We start from the raw sequence: 19,363 nt of genomic DNA on the forward strand, positions 1-19,363 counted from the left end.
CATGATGCATATACTTAGTCCACTACGATTGGTCGAACAATCCGGGGTTAGCGGGGAACCAAGCCATGTGCCTCGGCTGTCAGCAACCTTCCCTCAACCTTGGAACCAAACGCTGTGATCAACTTTCCTTCCCATTATCCACTGCTCAACGACTCAATGATCGAAAATACCCGAAATGCCATCTAAAAAATTCAGTCCTCCTCCCGATGACGCTGCCGTGGAGTCGCAGGCGCAGATCCATCCACTGATACGAAATGCGTTGCGCCTTTCCCTGAGCGCAAAGGAATACAAGTTCCTACACGAACGCATCCTCAAGCGCTCCGGATCGATTGAGCAGCGCCTGCCCACGCCATTCAGATATGAAACGATTGTGCGAACGACGACAAATAATAAATACAATGTAGCTGCGGTGCGGGCGTCGTTGCGGATGTTTTTGGCGGTTAGTGGTGGGTTGTCGTTGAGTGAAGTTGTTATGGCGAGGGTTAGGAAGGATGGATCGAGGTATGCCTCTGTTTTCATATATATCTGTCTATATATTAATGAGTTATCAGTGCTAAAAAACCACGCGAATCTTTTCTTTGCTCTCCCAAATTCCGACTCGCATTATCACTCTCACTGGCCCTTCTGGCCCATCGCATTCTGTACCGGTTCTTCGTCCGACTACGCGCAAATCTTCGAACAGACGATGCCAAGCCGTTTAGGGATCGCAATCCTCGTTTCTCCTGGGCCTTGACGTCGAGATATGCGCCTGCTGTGGGTGCTAGTCTGGCTGGTGTCGCTCTGGGTATTTGTCCCCAAAGCCGTATTCGCGTTACGCTGGCGATATATACGGCTACTCGCAGTTTGGAGTTTCTCTATAATGCTCTCAATGAGAAGGGGTATTTGGAGCATAAGCCTTGGTGGTTTGGCAGCTGGCTGCTGATGCCGATTTCTTGTGCGCAATTGTTTCATGCGTTTGTGTTTGATCGTGAAACTATACCCAAGGTATACTGGTTTTTCTTTTCTTCTTTTCTTGATGAAAATGTGAGCTCATATTCTCTAGTGGATGGGCGACTTGCTCCTTAGGTTCTCGTCTAGCTATATTGCAGATCGACCTGCACATTTCCCGGCGCATCTGGACTGGCCGAGTCAGCATGAACTAGTTGATTCTCTCGGCTCAATTGCCAGTCTTAAATGGCCGTATGTATGACTGCTGACTCGATGAAGTTGCCCGACTGACTGTTCTAGGACGTTTATGTCGCCAATTCTTCATCCTAATAATCCTAAACCTCTCCCAAAACAAATTCAGTCAATTTCACCATTGACATCTCCGGCTCATCCCAACATTGCCTCGCTGTCATGTGCTTTGCTTCACCCAAGCACACCAAGCTGCAACACCGCTTTTGTGCACCAAATCCTACACTCTGTTCCTCGATTAGCGCGGACCATCACTCTTGCAGTCCTTGCTATTTCAGCAGCCAGCTACAAGAAATCACTCTCAAACCCCACCGGTTCAATAAACACAATCTCGAAGCGAATCCTCAGCCTGACAGCCATACTGTCCGCCTCAACAGGCTCATTCTGGGGAAGTATATGCTTGCTGAATAGTCTCCTCCCTCGCTCAGCCCTGTCAACACAACGATTCTTCATCAGCGGCGCCGCGGGCGGACTGCCCTTTGCCTTTTTCAAGCAAGGCCGAAGCTTGTTTACATATATCTTCCGATCAGCTATCTATTCCGCGTGGGCAACGGGCGTGAAACGACGATACTGGCGCGAGTCGAAATCAGGCGAACTGGCGCTCATAGTCGTGTCGTGGGCACTACTCGGGGCGGTGCTGGAATGGTCGCCTGAAGCTGTGCAGGGCGCTGGGTTCCGTAAGGGGCTGGCGTGGCTACGTGGTGATGGCCTCGTAGATCCCTGCGAGGTTGCTACGAAGAGGAAGAGAAGGGCAACTGTGACGGCGACGCAGGGTGATGCTAATGATGCTGCTCTATAATTTTTTCACTTTTCCTTCATTTTGGGAGTGGCATAGTATTGTCAAGGACATATCTTTATGATTAATTTGATCTTACTTTTATTTTACGAGGGAAACTATGTTGGAGAGGACCTCATCATACAATCCTGATGTAACGTTTTCTTCAGAACTCTGCTTGGATCCTGTCCCAAAATATAATTTCTGCTTGCATCCATTCAAAGGAGCCTTTTCCTCAAGGAATATCTCCCACGAAACGGCTGGTCCATGAACCCTGGCTCCTTCTTCTCTCGTTCAAGCAAGTCCAGAAAAATCGTTTTGAGCTGTTCAAGAAACTTAAAGATCCAACGACGAGTACCAAGCCCCGTGTTGCGATCTCACTTGGGATCCTCCATGAATTCCTGCGTTGCAAGACCGATAAATTGCAAGTCTACGGGACAGTTAGTCTTTTGGAGATCACTATATTCAAAGATTAGATCCATCTGACAACGGCTCTTCCAGTAACTGTCCACTTCTTGACATGACATTACCGAACTCAATGATATCTGTTTCCTTTCGTATGGCTCCTGATAATAATGATTTCTAGACGAGCAGATCATTGCTGCTCTTGAACAGGTCAAACTATGGAAGACAATTAGTACCAAGGGGGGCCTAGATGCCATCATGGATAGCGGACTATTCTCGCATGGACAACTCTAGCTCTTCAGCTTCGCGAGAGCAATGTTGCAGCAGAATGGATCAATCCTGATACTTGACGAGGCAACTCGCAGCGTTGACGCGGATACCGACGAGCTAATCCAGCGACTCCTTCGCGAACGCTTCCATAGCCATACTGTTATCATGAAAGCGCATAGGCTACGACGTGCGGTTGACTTTGACAAAGTCCTTGTTCTAGACGGTGGCAAACTTGCCGAGTTCGATTCTCCCGCAGCGCTTCTTGATGAGCCCTCAATCTTCCGCTCTTTATACGAGGCTTGCTAGAGAGATGGGCTGTTTTTCAAGTTGTTTGGTGGTAAGTATCATCTGATTCCATCATTTGTTACCTAGCCAAAGGCCAATAAACAACAACAACGCTCGGAATTCATGGGAAAAGAAATATACCTACGCGGAGAGTATAAAAATACGGTGAGAGAAGGATGGCCCATTGGAAATGGGGTTCCGAGGTAGTAGGTCTAGGCTCTATGACTATGAATGAATGCAGTATCTCACTGTATTTTAGATAAGAAGTCTCGTATTGAAGTATCTAGGTATCAATGTGTGATATCTGGAGCGCGAATGCCCCAACTCACAGCTTGTAAAGAGACCTGTCTCTCTACGAGCACGCCGAAATGTGAACGAAGTACCACCGGTGAGCTTCAACACTGTCGTCTGTAGTTCCGTCATTGCCAGCCGTCGAGTCCACGCCCACGACTTCATTCACATCGGCGTCTGTCACAGTCACGTCGTTGCCACTGGTGATCCAGTACTCAGGGCTGAAATGAGCATAACCTAACAGCTCTGGGGGCACCTTGGGAACAATGTCGTCTGTGTGGGTGACACGATAGTTAGTTCCCATGGATTCACTGGTGATGTAGTCGGCCAGGGCCAGGTTGCCAATACGCGGTTGACCGTAGTTATACTATTCGCATGTCAGTCCGATGATTATTATTCCCGATTGATCAAAACGTTTTATATATGACAACGCACCAGCTCAACCGTATATCCGTCCAAGCGCAAGACAGTTGCCGCAATGGCAGCCAATGCAGCTCCCAAGCTGTGCCCAGTCGCGATGAGAGTGTAGTCGGGATAAGTCTCTACAGCAGACTCGATTTGCGATGTGATATCGTCGGCTACTGTCTCCCAGGACTTCCAGAAGCCATCATGCACTTCACATCCGGAGCAGATGTCACTGGCGTCGATAAGCTTGAAGGTGAGATCGGCAATCCAGTTCTCTAGAGAATCACTACCGCGGAATGTCAGAATGATATATCCGTTTGTCGTGTCTACCGCGATGTAACCCGCCGTGTCCCCATAGTCGTTGGTTCTAAACAAACAGTATCAGTCATTTGCGAAAGGCGAAGCATTTGGGAAAAAAACAGTTGGTCCGGTGATAGGACTCACTCGTCAAAGTCATAAAGGATTGTAGTGTCCGCTGCTTCAACTAGAGGACAATTGCCGACGCTGCATGCCAGAGCAGAGCCAGTGGAGTCGAGATTGGCTGAGCAGTATGCTGCAGCACTATACTGGGCAAACAGGTCTAGGTCATCGAGGAGAGATGTGCCAATTGCTAGTGCCATGCGTCAGTTTCTGCACATTTATCTCTTGCTAAGCAAACTCACTCCGACGATGAATTGGCTCAGCGGCGGCCGCGGTAGACAACGCCAGCAAAGCTGCTGCTGCTGCTCCTGCTCCAGCAAGATACTTCATTTTGCGCGAAGACGGCGTGGCCAGGCGGGTTGATGATATCGATGCAGGAACACTCCAATCCTGGTTTCAAGCAGGCGCGGGCTGGCAGCCATTTTATATCCAGAAACACGACTCTACCCAGTGCATTCCTTCGTTGAAGCACTGCCCACGCCAAACGAAAAACAAGCATTTCGGAGGCTGTCCCTATTCGTCTGCCAGCGCAATGCCCAAAATAGCTCATCCTTCAGAGTTGCATGCGATACGACCTTGAAAACGCCACGTGTATCAGTCATAGGCCTCTACACAGCCAGGAACGGACACTAGTGTAGGTAGCTGAATGCTAGGTCCAGTTCATGAGACTTTTTTCTATCTCTCAATGTGCATACGAAGACGTACTCCTTGACCCCGCGGCCCGCAGTCTAACCATTGCTGTATCCTCTCCGAAGCCGTCGTAGAGATAGAGTTTCTTGAGGATCGTTTAGTGACGGGATTGTCGTCCATCAGGGTATAATAAATTAAATCACTTCGTATATGGCAATATGCATATGTCTATTAAAATTTATGCTAGCTTTAGCAAAGTTACGCTCTTAGACGTTGGCATTCTCTACTGGAATAGAATAGCGTTGTAGGCGATATGGAACCCCCGAAATTCTCCGTGATGGATTGCACGAATTCAAAAAGAAGTGCCCGTTGAGATTGTGATAGAAGCGGCAGCTTGTGCTAAGCTCTCGTGAAAAGAAAGGCATTCTTTTGATAATAACAACGAATCCTTCAGTATTCAAGTCATGGATGGCTCGCCTGACCAGGAGGCATTCCTTTATACCTGGGCATCGGACTTGAATATCAGTTGTGAATTGACTAGACATGTGATTCTTCGGAACTTATACTATGTCCTTAGCTGACTCGCCTCTATAGATGCAAAGTCCCATCTTTACTGTGGAGGTTGACAAGAATCATCCTGGAAACCTGACTACTACGCGGCTCAAGCTTGTGTCGCAAATCCACAGCATTCTCGACAGGTTCGAACACTCACTCGAAAAGCTTGACATTCGAAAGTGATGGAGTCGTCATGACCGTTATAGCTCTAGCCATAAGAATGTTCCTTGTACCAGCGTAGAAGGGACCCAATTGCACAACTAACGTGTGCTTGCAGATAACGAGGTTATCTTTGAGCTGCTTAGAGCCATGTAGCCCTAATTTCCAGACGAAGTTCAGTCCCCAGGCCAGCATCTTCACAACCCAGTGTCGTGGCTCCGCGTAGGCCTGTTGAGCTCCATATTCCCTACATCTAGAATATTTCTATCCTTCGTTCGTGCTAGATAGCAGTAGTAGTATTCATTTTGAAGGCTCTCTGTGTGCTTACTGGTCACCCCTCCATTGCAACCTAACCTAGACCCGTTAGACAGCAATGTTTAAGCGCCAACATGAAGCTGCTAAAAATACTAAATCCATAGGGGAAAACATACATCTGGATTCTGATTTGCAGAAGCCCTCTGCCAATGGGCATAGCCTCGCGCTTATCTTAGTTACATGCAGGGGATAAGGATTAGACTAAGCATCAAAATCGCTCATAGAGCACTAGCGTAACGCTAGGAGTTAGTACCTAGGTGCTCAACAGTCAATACCCACCTCTGATTCAGGTTAATCTTTTATTAGAATTCCAAGAAAGAAGAGAAAATCGTCAGGCACAGCGACTACGATTAATGCGAGCGATTGGACCGTCGTTATTCGCATAGCGCGCGGCGATGCGCCGTCGTGTTTCAGCTATCTACTATCTCGATAGGCGAATGAATCTACCATGCTGGCTGTATTCTGAGCGAGAAAGTTCAATCACTGCCACCTCGTCTTCCACTTTTTCATTGCGGAAATATACGCGACCAAGGGCAGCAAATCGAACCAGTATACGTGTTTCATCTTGGTAGGTGACTCGATAACAGAAGTTGAATGCGCCGTTCGAGAATCGGGAAGCGGTGGATGGAGTGCCAGGTCGGGGCTTGACAGCAAGCTTACCAGCAAGCTCTTCTGGTGCATGCGTAAGCAGGCTTTGTAACCGAATCTGGAGGAATCGCTCTGATTGCTGTTCTGCTAGGTGGTCAAAATCCATTCTTACGATCGTCCAGTATATAAGCGATAGTCCTTCCCTGAAGAGCCAGGGGGGGATTAGTGACTGCAGGTGCGAGGTTGGAAGTGTAAATTTATCGTCACTGCGTTGCCCAACAGAAAACGGCAAGGTCAAAGCATATAGTGGTAACTATCTGGGATACACTCGTAGGAGAGGAAGCTGTAGCCATTTCCATTTCCCACGAAATCACGTGGATAGGTAAGGCTATTTATAAAATCGACGCTAGCCTCTCATTGGATAAGTCTCTATCAGAAATTACCCCTGAATTGGACACCTCAGGCCGCAAGGCTCTACTTTCAATATTCTATCTACAAAGCAGCCTTCTCAATTCTCTTCCCAGTCTGGTCAAAAAAAATTTTCTTCTCCCCGATCAAGGCTTCCTGCAACGCATGCCCAATCCTAATCGCCTGAACCGCATCCTCCAGCCGCAATGGCACCGGCGTATCATCCAGACAACTATCCGTAAACTCCCTGGCCTCAGTGACAAACGCCTCCCTGAAGCGATCGAAATAGTGCTGCGGCAGCTCTCGCCGCACGCCGCTTGATTCATAGATATTCACCAGATTCATTGCCGGCTGCGTGTTCACCGTCAACTTGCCCTTTGTGCCAATGATCTCCGTGGAATCCTCCTGGCCCGCGGCCATCATGCGCGAAGCATAGAAGTACGCAATTCGCCCGTCATGGAATTCCACAAGTCCCACTGCATTGTCGCGGTCATTGAACTGTCGCAAATCCGGTTCCACAGCCGTAATGCCCACCGCAGAGACAGACTTGACCTTGGCCTCGCTGCCATAGAACCACAGCGTCAAATCGATGTCATGTATAGAGCAGTCCACAAATATGCCGCCGGAGAACTGCGCATAGGCAACAAAGAACCCGCTCGGGTCCAGCTTGTCGCATGTCTGCGAGCGGAGGACGCTCGGCCGGCCGATTGTGCCGGCTTGTGTTTTGGCAAAGGCGTCCCGGTATGAGGCGTCGAAGCGCCGTGAGAAGCCGCAGAGGACTTTGAGGTGGGGTTTGCGGTTTGCGGCGTCGAGGACGGATTGGGACTGTTATCTAGTCAGGATGATTTCTCTCGCCCTCTCGCCCTCTCTCCCTCTCTCTCTCTTTAGATGTGGACCTACAATCTCAATGCTGGTCGACAACGGCTTCTCGCACAAAACATGCAAATCCTTCTCGATCGCCTTCACAGTCTGCTCAGCATGCACTGCCGTCGCAGAAGCTACAACCACAGCCTGCAAGCCCTCGTGCTTGAGCATGTCGTCGTAATTCTTGTAGACCGTCACGCCCAACGGACCCAGACGCCGACGAGCCCATTCTAGCTCGGACTCATCCGGGGAACTGACAGCGACCAGCTGTGCGCGTGGAGTCTGTTCGGCAAAATGTAGCGCATGTCGTTTGCCCATGCGGCCCAGGCCAGCCACGGCGGTTTGGAGACGGGCCATTCCGTATACTTCTTACTTACACCAACTAAAAGGGTGCAATATTTGTGGAAAATGAGGTTTTCAGCAATACAGCGACGATGCAGATATTAATACCATCCATTTCATATCCAAAATACGGTGGAGAGATTGACACTTGTCCCTACTGTATTCGTTTAACTAGGGCTCGGAAACCCGTTTCCAATGGGCATTCTTTTCCCTCACCGCATTTCTTGCTGCTGAGCACTGCTAACCAGATCAGTAAGTCTAATGTATGTCGTCGGATTCGGATTTGGTTCAGTACAGGTAACCAACGGAATTGGAATGATAATACGAAGCAGTAGCTTTTCTTGCATGTCGCCATAACACGCGCACCCTGCCACGGCGAGCCAGCCTCAAATCTATTGTGATACTATCTAGGTAATGCTATGAATGAGAGAGATATATATCCATGTATACAAGGTATCTATATATGCATAATGCAATATCTACAGCATAAATAGCTACACTACCACTTATCCGGAAAGCCCAGATCAACATTAAACGGCGGCGAAACATAACGTGTCGTCTTGCCAGCCGCCTTGAGATCGTCGGCATACTTCTGTAGCTTCTCCACGTCTTCTGCATCCAGCTCGATCAGGTTCCTGTTCGCCGTGATGCGGTCTGGGTTGATGGACTTGGCGAGGACGACGGAGCCACGGGCCACTATAATCGTCAGACAACAAACCAATACGTGAGTTATATACCTAGAGGTATATATAAGGTGGAAGAACGTACAGTGCCAACTCAACAAAACCGTCGCCGGGGCGACACCCCTCTTCTTCGCAATCTCTACCACCGGCTCAGCCGTGAACAGCGGACTACCCGTCGAACCAAGGGGACTGTAAGCCTCAATAAGAATGCCCTTGGACTTGCAAAAGTCAACGACCTCCTGCTGCGCCAGATAGGGGTGGTTCTCAATTTGGTTTGTGGCGGGCACAATGGTTGCTTCAGCGAGCAGTTTCTCGAGATAGGGGACGCTGTAGTTCGAGACGCCGACGGCCTTGGCTTTGCCTGTTGCTGGTAGCTTCTCCATTGCTTTCCATGTGTCGACGTGGTTGTGGCTGTGGATCATGTCGCGAGTGACGCCGTCGGCCAGTTTGGGGAAGAGGGGGTGGTTTCCTGAGAGCATATAAGCAAGGGCAGTAAGCAAAGAGAGGAATGAGAGAATAGGTACCCTTATCATTCATCCTCACAGGCCAGTGCACCAAATACAAATCCACATAATCGAGCCCCAAGCTCTTCAGACTCGTATCCAAGCCTTCCTCGACACGGTTTGCATAGACATTCCACAGCTTGGTAGTGACGAAGAGGTCCTCGCGCTTCACCAGGCCGTCGTCAATGGCAGCTTTGATGCCTTTGCCTACGTCGACTTCGTTCTGGTAGGCGAGCGCAGTGTCGATGTGGCGGTATCCGACCTTGATGGCGTGGTAGACTGCGTTTTGTGTTTCTTCGGGGGTGGACTGCCATGTGCCAAAGCCTAGGGCGGGGATTTCGGCGCCCGTGTTGAGCTTGTAGCGTTTGTCAGCGAGGGCTGTCATGTTGTCTGTAGGTCTACACTGTCTATGCTGTCTATATAGAAGGTGTATAGGTATGGTGTATGAAGTTATATTGAAAACCCCGCGTCTATGCCTAGGTACCCCGCATAAACAAGATGTATGTGTATTCAGATTACCGTGCCCTGTATTATTGTTGTCATTTTAGTCCACAATTTCGTGATTTTCCGATTCTCCACCAATGACATTGCAACGTTCAGTGCATAACTATACGTATTTTATGAGTACTGTAATGCTATACCTGAGCGCTGAGAGGTAGCAACAAATGGTCTTCAGCAGTCAGCAAAGAATTTCTATTCTACGGAAACCATTTTTCCAGTCTTCTACCTGCATATCGCGTGTATTTACTTACCAGCCACACGTATTGAAGTTGGAGTCCGCTTCTCCACCGAGGCTGCTTCTGATTTGTCTCTCGGAAACCATTTTACATGTATCTGTCTCGATTGCCACATCAATGAATACGTTCACTGAATATGATTCACCGAGCAGTGAACTCTAGTAATAGTATCCAACGTCATAGCTGACTGACCAACCCCCGCTGGTATCATGACTGAAATCATCCTGGTGGTCATGGAGCAGTTCAAGATGTACAGGAATATGACTTCCGGTGGCTCATCAGGCAGATGGAATGTATATAGGTAGACATGCCTGGTCGACAATTTAATCATGCAAATCTCACTGTGAAATATTATTTAAACACATTGAAAAACCTGAAATATATCCTCGAAAATGGCCCCCGCCGCAACGCTCTCCGCGTTCAACACAACCCGTGACGGCAAAGCCCTAGAAAGCCTCTCGGACGACATCGACGCCATCAACGTGCTCAAACAGCAACAGCAACAGCAACAGCAAAAAGAAAACGACATATACACCGAATCCACCTTTGACAAGTCCAAAGACAAGACCCAATTCCGGCAATACGAAACAGCCTCAGACCGCGTGAAAAACTTCTATATCGAACAGCACACCAAACAAACCGTAGCCTACAACCTGCAGGCGCGCAACCGCTTCAAAGCAACCACTCGCGCACGCATGTCCATCTGGGAAGCAATCGAAAAACTCAACACGCTCATCGACGAGTCCGACCCGGACACCTCACTCAGCCAAATCGAACACTTACTGCAATCCGCCGAGGCAATTCGGCGCGACGGGAAACCGCGGTGGATGCAGCTAACGGGCCTGATTCACGACCTGGGCAAATTGCTCTACTTCTTCGATGCGCAGGGCCAATGGGATGTAGTCGGCGATACTTTCCCCGTGGGCTGCGCCTTTGATTCTCGCATAATCTACGGGCGAGAGAGTTTTGAGCGCAACCCCGATTTTGGGCACCCCGTTTTCGATAATGGGTTGGGGATATATGCGCCCGGAATAGGGCTGGAGAACGTCATGTTGTCTTGGGGCCATGATGAGTATTTGTATCATGTTGTCAAGGACCAGTCGACCTTGCCGGCCGAGGCGTTGGCGATGATTCGGTATCATTCTTTTTACCCCTGGCACAATGCTGGGGCGTATAGGGAGTTGATGAATGAGAAGGATGAGGAGATGCTGAGGGCGGTCAAGGCGTTTAATCCATATGATCTTTATAGTAAGAGTGATGAGTTGCCCAAAGTGGAGGAGTTGAGGCCGTATTATGAGGAGTTGATTGATGAGTATTTCCCGGTGAAGGTTATTAATTGGTAATTTTTTCTGTATGCATATTTTTCTTTAATGTCAGCTAGCAGTGATGATGATGACCAATGTTTTGTTTTTACTATCAAAATTGGAAAGACGGAGACAAGAACTGCAACACAAGAATAGAATATGAACACGCAGAAAGAAAAAAAAAGTATACATCTCGAATCCTGGTACCTCGGCCAGAAAATAACTGGCTAACTAGCAAACTTGCGAATAACCGGCCCTCCATCGGCATTCCCCTTCCACTCGCGATGAAGCGAAAACTCAACGCCCTTCTCATTATCACTCAAGCCCCCCTCCACACGCGTCTCAACTTGAATCGCAAATTCCTGGTATCCCAGCTCCTGCTTGAACCATTCGGGATAATCTTTGCTGTTCTTGTTTTTTTTGTTCTTCTTAACCCACTCCCTCAATGCATGCGAGCGACGCTGCTCGCGTTCTTGCAAAATGGACTTGAGAAGGTCTGATGTCAGAAACAACCCACTCTTCTGGCGGAATGCTTCGAAGCATTCGCGCAATCGCAGATATGGAAGTGCCAACAGAACAGCCGAGGCACGGGTACAGTTCATGCTGGGCTGCGGGTGGTGCCCGAATGTCAGGCTTGTGAGATTTGGGTTCAGAGTTGCAATGCTGCAACCAGTGCGTAGATTACGAGGGATGCGATCTTGAAGTTCCTTCGATAGAGCCAGACGGTCGAAGAGGAAGTTAGCCGGTAGGTTATCTACGAGGAACTGAATAGCGGCCGAAGCAATTTTAGGAGCCCATTTCTGAATGACTTGGGCGTTCAGATTGTCATGAATAGGCGGCAACTCAGCCTCAGTAGCTTTCTTGTGAGACTTTTTCTTGCCTTTCTTTCCCTTTTTGGCTTTCCGCTCGTGTTCCTTTTCGTTGCTGTCATCGTAGCTCAGCAGAAAATCCTCCGGATAGATACCAAAATGCAATGCGATTTCCAAATTCGTCCAATCCAGCGACTGAAGAGCAAGTTCAAAGGCTGCATGCGCAATGCGAATATCGTTCAGAAACGCACCCACAGCACCATAGCACAAAGTAAGGTCCATGGCCACTTCTTTCATCTTCTCGGCAGCCAGCTTCTCAGCACCACTCGTGTCCCATCCAAGAGCCTTTCGTGTGAACTGATCGATACTATCTTTGTCGATCAAGGACATACCATAAAGATTTTGTAGAGCAAACTCGACCGCACGAGGAAGAGCAAATTTTTTCCCGGCCATCAGATAAAGGGTCGACTTTGACTGCTCCAAAGCTGCTACTCGGTGTAGCATGGAGCTAAGCACGGGGTTTTGGTCGATGATGACGCGGTGGGCATTGAAGGTGATGGACCAGAACATTTCACCGGCTGAGTTGAGCACAATCTGAGAGTCAGAGAACTTCCCAGATGCAAACGTGTCTTGCAAATGGGTGGATAGAGGTGGTATCATATCATTGTCAATCTGGCTGTTGCGAGTTTCAGCAGAGTGCTGTTTATCTTTGGTCTGTTTCGAGTCGTTGTTCACAATGATATAAGTGACCTTGTTTGGCGTGGGGAAGACACGAGGAGCTGTATCAGCTAGAGGCTCGGTAGTATTTGAGATAGATTCTGGTCCAGGATTGAGAATCAAGGTGGATTCATCACTAGCTTCCTGAATAGGGGTCGTGCTAAACGAATCTGCAACGCGGGAGTCTCCATCGGGCCTGGCTGATGGTGAACCAGGCTCAGTGACAGAGCTCAGGGTTTCGGCGGTAGATTCTTTGCCTGGACTTGAGACATGACCTGCAATACAAATTTTGGGTCAGCGCAAGTTTCAAGCTCGCAATGAGTCAGTGATGGGAAATTTCTGCCTAGTACCTGTATGACCTTCAACAGGAGGGCTTATTGATGAGTTTTCATGATGATATTTCTCACTGTCTGGGGTGTGAATGTGTTTGGAGGAAGGTTCCGGGGGGTGAATTCGTCCTGGTTGACCAGGATCTGAAGCTGATCCATACACATAGGAGCCCATCATAGAGGAGGATGAGTATTCCAGGGGCCCTCCTGAAGAATATGAGTGTGTGTGAGAGGTCTGAAATGAAACTCCGGAGGGCATCCCCGCTCCTCTCACATCATATGAAGGGTAACCCCCTTCATTTAGAGGAGTAAACCAAGATGTCTGATCCACATCATGTGAATCATAATGCATTGGGGAGGACCCCATATGCCGATGTGAAGCTGCTTTGAACGTCAGTTGTGAACCAGAAGGAACCTACAAAGCCTGAATGATCTTTCACTCACATGGTGCAACAGGGAAATTGAACCGAGAGCCATCAGCCATTTCGACAACTGTATGACCAGAACCAGCGACAGCCTCTTCCTCCTCGACAGCCAACATCTCTGCCCGGGAAGGCCTGGCAGCACAGGCCCCATCGATGATGAGAGGCCCGTCGACAACGGGGGTAACCTGCGATTTCATAGTTAGCAAGTTCTCCAAGTAAGGTCTCCCTCGTATAAGAGATGCTTCAGATGAAGCCGATGTCAGTGGTTTCTCGGTATTCACACGATCGTCTTTGAGGGGCGAGGAGAGCTTCTCGTCCTGCCTCTTCTTTCTCTTCTTCGCCTTCCTCTTGCTCTTCTTGGGCTTTTCTTCCAGGGGGACATTTACTGGTCTGATTTCTTCCTCGTAGACGAAGCACGACGGCGCAGACGCCGAGCGGCCGCGGATGACCACCGCGTCAGCCACCTGCTCCTCGTCTGCTGAGTCCTCGATGATTCGAGAGAGAACGGCCATGATGGAGGTGAAGTAAGGATGAAGTAACAGATGAGTGAGGCAAAGAGTATAACTTGAAGCTATTGCCTGTATGCTTGGGGATGGGAATGCAAAAAAGGATGTGCAATGAAGAAGGCTTCACCGGGGAAGAAAAGAAGAGAGAGATGAGGGTGAAGGGGGGGGGGGGAAAGGAAGGAAAAAAAGGGAGAGAAAAMAAAAAAAAAAAAAGATCCGCTGGGGAAGAAAAAGTAAATAAAAAACCCCAGCCATGTTTGTTGCAAGTGTATTAATGATCGTGTGTATTTGAACAGCCCTAAGCATGGGGTGGCAGCAAATGGGAAGGTGAAGTCAAAGAAACACGAGTGTAATGGCAGGACAAGTGAACACCAGGGCAACCAGGCTGCACAGATTAGCAAGGCAGAGGAGGAACGCAGTGCAATGACAATGACTGACAATGACTATGGTATAGACAATCAGACAATGGAATATCGACAAAGCAGGACAGGCAAGGAGGAGGGTCAAGCAAAGGCAAGTATATTTCCTAAACAACAGATTAGAATAAACCTAAATAAGAGTATCCCACGCCATGGATATCGCTAATGAGAATAGTATGCTAGAATACATGTAAGAGAAAAGACAGAATGTGGCCACGCAAAAATATGAAATTGCATGAATCCACCTATATTGTCCTTGACACTAAATCATCCCTCCCTGGACAGATGTGGGAGCATAAACTGGCATTGCTGGCGCAGTGTCAGCCATGATAGCCTGCTGTCGAGCATGTGAATTCAGAGACCCGCCTTCGCTGGACGTTTTGCGCAAACTCGGTCGTGTGCCGATGTCGGTATTATTGATATTATTATTGAGATTATAGGCGCGTCGCTCATCCTCAGCAACAAAGGTCCGACGTTCATCCTGACTGGATCGCACCGATGGTGGTGTTGGTGCTCTGTCGCCTTTGATGGCCCCCAGGATCGTCTGGGTTGTGGTGGTTCGTCTACGACGAGGGTTCATAGGCGGTATTGGAGGAGTGTACATGCCGTTGCTGAGACTTGCTCCAGAAGGCAAGTCGACCATGGGCACATTGGAAGTGCTTGATACCAAGGTCGGTTCCGAAATTTGCGCCTTCGACACCTGTCTCTTAGGCACACCATTGCCCACTGGGCTTCTTTGAGCAAAGGACTGAGCACCTGCTGCATTCGCCAAATCTGAACGATACATGCCCATGCCGGGGGAGTTTCTCCCTCCAGCCGCATCTTCCAGAGGAGGGGTAGCATTGGCCGAATAAGGAGGAACAACAGGTGACGGTCGAGGCGACGTGCCAATACTGCTGGCAGAATCATTTTGAGGTACAACAAGCTCTAATGGCGGAGGAGCGCCTGCAGCAACCCTGCCATTACCCGAAGTTCTTCCAGACCGACCAGAGACTTGTTCATTCACTTCGACTGATGGACGAGCAGATGGAGGTGATCGCCCAGGACGCACACTTTCGCCATCATATCGACTCTCCGAGTGCTCAGCAAGTATGCCAAGATCTTCCCGAGGCCGTGGTCGGCTTTTAGACCGTGCTGATGCAGATGTCGATCGGTCTCTGTGAGTGCGAACAGGGGATGCTGGTCGGCTTGACCCCGAGTCTGGACCGTCTTCTTGACTACCATAGCTCGTACTGCGAGTGTAGGCTGCTCGACCCGTAGTCCGGCCGGATGAGATTTGCGGGGAACTCGAGTTAGAATGTTTGCTTATACTACCCATACCTTGAGCTAGTTCATCTTCTCTCCACGAGTCAAGGGACGGAGTGGACACATTCATTGATGGACCAGCGATTCCAAGCTTCTTCAGGGCCTTGGAGGAAGGTGGCGGTGTTGTAGATACATCTTGAGGGCCATTAGCATTCTTGGCCGAGCGGTTCTTGAGCAAAGAAAATCCGTTTCCAGTTCTGGATCCACCAGTCTCCGGAGTCTGGCGTCCAGCTGCTGGACTATTAGACCGACTGCCGAGGCGGTGTAGATTTTCTTGAACGCGTCTCCGCCTTTCAGCCAGCTCGTGAGCGAATTCTTCGCGTTCCTTTTGCGTCTCAATACTGCCGTCCCGATAATGTCCAAGTCTCAGATCATCTTGCATAGAAGGCCGTGGCTGGTCTTGTTCCATGGCGGTCAACTGATTTTCTCGAAGAGTAGCAGCTTGTTCGCGAAGTTGTTTCGCTCTCAGCGCTACGCCTGAGAATCCAGAAGGTGGTGGTGGTGGTGGGTGAGTAGGTGCCTCCGGTGGAGGAATGTTTATATTTCGAGGTATAGCACCATCGCCATTGCGAGCATTTCGTTGGGCGTTGCTGTTGCCATTGAGCTTAGACGGTGTGTGGTCTGGGTTGGATGGCAGCCTAGGAGATGGCAAGTTTATAAAGGATTGGCTACTATCATGTCTTAGATGCGCGCGAATCATGTTGTTCAGTCCCAATCCAGCAGGTCCTAGGGTTGGCGAGTCGGGTGACTTTTCGGAGGATTCTTCTAGAATTGGAGAAGGGGGGTTTTGGCTGCTTTCTTGTATCGGATTCAGGGGCTCACCACTTTTAGAGTCTGGAGCTTCGAATGACCCGCGAGTCGAAGGCGCACAATCCGAGTCTCGAGAAACAGGTCGCGAGCGGAAAGCTGGGTGAATGCCATCGAAAGCCTGGGACTTGACCGAAGACACTTTCTTCAGAGGCGGCAGTTCATCGCCCTGACTCTCGTTGTCGCTGTCCAGACTCAGAAAGAAGGTACCATGGCCATTTCGTGGAGGTGACACGTCTCTAATACTGTGGGCTCTAGACCCGGTGCCATCGCCGCTATAGTAAGAGGAAGCGGACTCTGCTTTTGAGAGGTAGCTTGTATTTGAAAGCCCTCGTGGCCGGCCCTCCGCTCTCGAAATACTATTGGCAGGAGACTGGCGTGTCGTTGGAGTGTTGTTACGATTTTCATGCATCTGGAGCTGACGTCGCATAAACTGCTGCTCATCGTAAGGGCCACTTGGTTTATTGAAAAGCCCCATTGCTGTTGCTTTACCTCTATCTTCGGGATGCAATGCGGCAGCAAGAGCGGTAGCTTCCTCGTTATCACTGATAGGTGGACTCAGCGGGGGAACGACACCATAAGCAGCATTACTACTATCAGATGCTCGATCTGGGTTTTGGGTGGCATCTAGAGCCTCGGAAAGCGGCGATCCAGATGAAGTTACTGGACTGTAGTTGCGGTTTGCAGAGGACGGGGTTGGTAGGACTGGGGATATTCCCTGGCGTCTGTCATGTAAGTTGGTTGCACTCCTGGAAAATGTACGATTCAGCCGGGGAAGCTCAGGAGTTCCTGCACCGGCGCGCTGTCGACTGAGACTCTCAAGTCGTGTCAATGCCGAGGTTTGTTGGTCCTGTGCTGTTTGCGCCAGTCCTTGTCCATAAAGCCGACGTGTCTTGGTGACATGGCCGGCCATGCTGTTAGGTACCACTCCATTAGACTTGGCATTGTTTGAAGATGGCGCAGCCTGACTAGAATATGATTGTTGCTCATCTATCGAGGTAGCCGCGGTTGAAGTGCGCGGGTTAGATTGTCCCGAATTCGTTGAAGAGGAAGTCGTCCTCTTTGACAGGAATACAGGAAGGCCATCTTCAGAATCCGGGGTCATTGCGTCTTGTGATTCATCGGGAGTCGTCTCCGCTCGCCTCTCCTGTTTGTCCTTTAATCTCAATTTTTGAAAGGCCGACATGTTGATATCGTCATCGTAAACTGTCCTGCCTCGCATTCCGGAGCCTTCTTTGCCAGAGCTACCCATCGGAATTTTGTAGACTTTTTGCCGTCCACCAAATAGATTGTTTCCCTCGCCTGGTCTCTTTCTGTTCATGATGGCTCCATGGTTCTGCCAATCGTCGTCGGCTCCATCCTCAGCTGATGCATACGAGTTTACCCTTTGTGTGGCGAAGGATGATCGGCCAGTGACTGATGAGACTTCGGCAATATCGGTCAGGGGGTTAGGAATGTGGCCGAACAAATTCAAGCGCGAAGCTCGCTTGGGGAAGAGCACGCTGTCATCATTGGCTTTGCCTACTTTTGTTGAAGGATCGTCCTGTTCGCGCAGCATGCTGAATCTAGCTGAAAGATTGGGCATCAAAAGACTGGTGCGAAAGTTATCTGCCGACGGAAGCGCACTATCGAGATCGAGTTCAAGATCGGGCTTGGCTGTTTCTTTGTTGTTTGTTTTCTTTGACTTGGAGGATATCCCCATGAAAGAAGGGGGCACGGCCTCGGCCTCGTCATTGTCCTTTCCTTTCTTGTTCTTCCTGAACCTGTTCATTGTAGCTGTAATCGACCGGAGGCCGGCGAAGTTTTGGATGGTATTGTTTCCGTGGAGACTATCTCCGGGGCGCCTTGGGGTAAAGAATTACGAGATAACTATATCGAGAGTCAGTGGTACCGAAGGGGGAAGATGTAGATAACGCAGCGCACCTGATGGAACAACCATTCGAACAGCAGCGCAGGCAATGCTTTGTTCTCTCGAAAATGATGTCCAATGGGTCGCGTCTCAGAGTTGTTGATGGAATTGGACTAGAAGTTCATACTCGACGACGATGTTCAGTCGAATGTAAACGAAACACACAATCCCCCCTGCTTGGAATGGCTAATGTTATTTTTGGGGAGCAATGTACGCACGTCTCAACGCAATTTGAGTCTGAAACCAAAGCCGGTGCAAAGAATGTGAGTTGAAAATTGAAAGCGATTGAGTCGGTAATTCAACACGAGCGAAAAAGGAAAAAACAAATACGGCCCGGGGCGGTTGATCTGATATCCAATGCTCCGTACACAATGGTCAAAGAAGATCCAAAATCCGAATTGGCAAAAAGATCGAATGGAACAACGGAGTGCTTCAGTCTGTTGATGGCGAAAATAAAAAGAGAGCGAAGGTCGTGGTGTTTTGTTGGATCACGATCAGGATTAGGGGTGAGAGAGTGCAGTGCAAAGAAGGAAGGAGCAGGTCGGTCAGTATGCCAATGGAGAAGCGAGATCGGATTGGGGGCACTTGATTAGTTGGGCAAGAGCAAGAAGAAGTTAGAACGAAGCAATCCCAAAGCCATCCCAGCGGCTTGGGTTGACTGTGCAACTTTCAGGCGGGAGCGGAGCAGGGGCCAATCGAACGCAGGGATAGGTTATAAATTACGCACTCGTCACGTTCCGGCCATGTATTGGGGGATGGTATTATTGTATTTGAGCATATTGGCTGGTGTAACCAGCTCCTATTTTAATATGCACTCCGTATGGAGTGGTATTGTGTTTTATTATTGCGTAATTTACCTGACAACAGTACCAAAAAAAAAAAAAAAAAAACATCGCCCACACTTTGTGGGAACAAATGGTCGAGAACACGGCCGATCACAAAGAGCGGATTCAACCGTTCCTAATCATATTCTTATATATATAGACTTTAGGGCGCAATAGCGCTACGACTACCGTCGCCAG

At 49.2% G+C, this 19,363-nt stretch overlaps 7 protein-coding genes across 7 annotated transcripts; 2 read left to right on the forward strand and 5 right to left on the reverse strand.

Annotated features, from left to right (window-relative positions):
* Positions 1-175: 175 nt before the first annotated feature.
* Positions 176-1,975, forward strand: UA08_07644 (hypothetical protein; the record flags this gene model as incomplete). Its single annotated transcript, XM_020262561.1, has 4 exons — positions 176-501; positions 552-984; positions 1,043-1,179; positions 1,228-1,975. The coding sequence occupies 4 exons, from the start codon at positions 176-178 to the stop codon at positions 1,973-1,975; spliced, it is 1,644 nt and encodes a 547-aa protein (XP_020117465.1).
* A 1,288-nt stretch (positions 1,976-3,263) lies between these two features.
* On the reverse strand, positions 3,264-4,357 carry UA08_07645 (hypothetical protein; the record flags this gene model as incomplete). The annotated part of the gene is made up of 4 exons (XM_020262562.1): positions 3,264-3,569; positions 3,638-3,974; positions 4,052-4,217; positions 4,270-4,357. The coding sequence occupies 4 exons, from the start codon at positions 4,355-4,357 to the stop codon at positions 3,264-3,266; spliced, it is 897 nt and encodes a 298-aa protein (XP_020117466.1).
* Positions 4,358-6,766: 2,409 nt separating this feature from the next.
* UA08_07646 (hypothetical protein) lies at positions 6,767-7,903 on the reverse strand (the record flags this gene model as incomplete). Its single annotated transcript, XM_020262563.1, has 2 exons — positions 6,767-7,507; positions 7,583-7,903. 2 exons carry the CDS (start codon positions 7,901-7,903, stop codon positions 6,767-6,769), a joined length of 1,062 nt encoding a protein of 353 aa, XP_020117467.1.
* A 484-nt stretch (positions 7,904-8,387) lies between these two features.
* UA08_07647 (D-galacturonate reductase) lies at positions 8,388-9,459 on the reverse strand (the record flags this gene model as incomplete). The annotated part of the gene is made up of 3 exons (XM_020262564.1): positions 8,388-8,584; positions 8,657-9,040; positions 9,096-9,459. 3 exons carry the CDS (start codon positions 9,457-9,459, stop codon positions 8,388-8,390), a joined length of 945 nt encoding a protein of 314 aa, XP_020117468.1.
* Positions 9,460-10,203: 744 nt separating this feature from the next.
* On the forward strand, positions 10,204-11,154 carry UA08_07648 (Inositol oxygenase; the record flags this gene model as incomplete). Its single annotated transcript, XM_020262565.1, has 1 exon — positions 10,204-11,154. One exon carries the CDS (start codon positions 10,204-10,206, stop codon positions 11,152-11,154), a length of 951 nt encoding a protein of 316 aa, XP_020117469.1.
* A 188-nt stretch (positions 11,155-11,342) lies between these two features.
* UA08_07649 (hypothetical protein) lies at positions 11,343-13,907 on the reverse strand (the record flags this gene model as incomplete). Its single annotated transcript, XM_020262566.1, has 3 exons — positions 11,343-12,916; positions 12,992-13,351; positions 13,415-13,907. The coding sequence occupies 3 exons, from the start codon at positions 13,905-13,907 to the stop codon at positions 11,343-11,345; spliced, it is 2,427 nt and encodes an 808-aa protein (XP_020117533.1).
* Positions 13,908-14,582: 675 nt separating this feature from the next.
* Positions 14,583-18,203, reverse strand: UA08_07650 (hypothetical protein; the record flags this gene model as incomplete). The annotated part of the gene is made up of 1 exon (XM_020262567.1): positions 14,583-18,203. The coding sequence occupies one exon, from the start codon at positions 18,201-18,203 to the stop codon at positions 14,583-14,585; it is 3,621 nt and encodes a 1,206-aa protein (XP_020117534.1).
* Positions 18,204-19,363: the final 1,160 nt, after the last annotated feature.

This window comes from Talaromyces atroroseus (assembly GCF_001907595.1).
Source record: "Talaromyces atroroseus strain IBT 11181 chromosome Unknown scaffold_11, whole genome shotgun sequence".
NCBI lineage: Eukaryota > Fungi > Ascomycota > Eurotiomycetes > Eurotiales > Trichocomaceae > Talaromyces > Talaromyces atroroseus.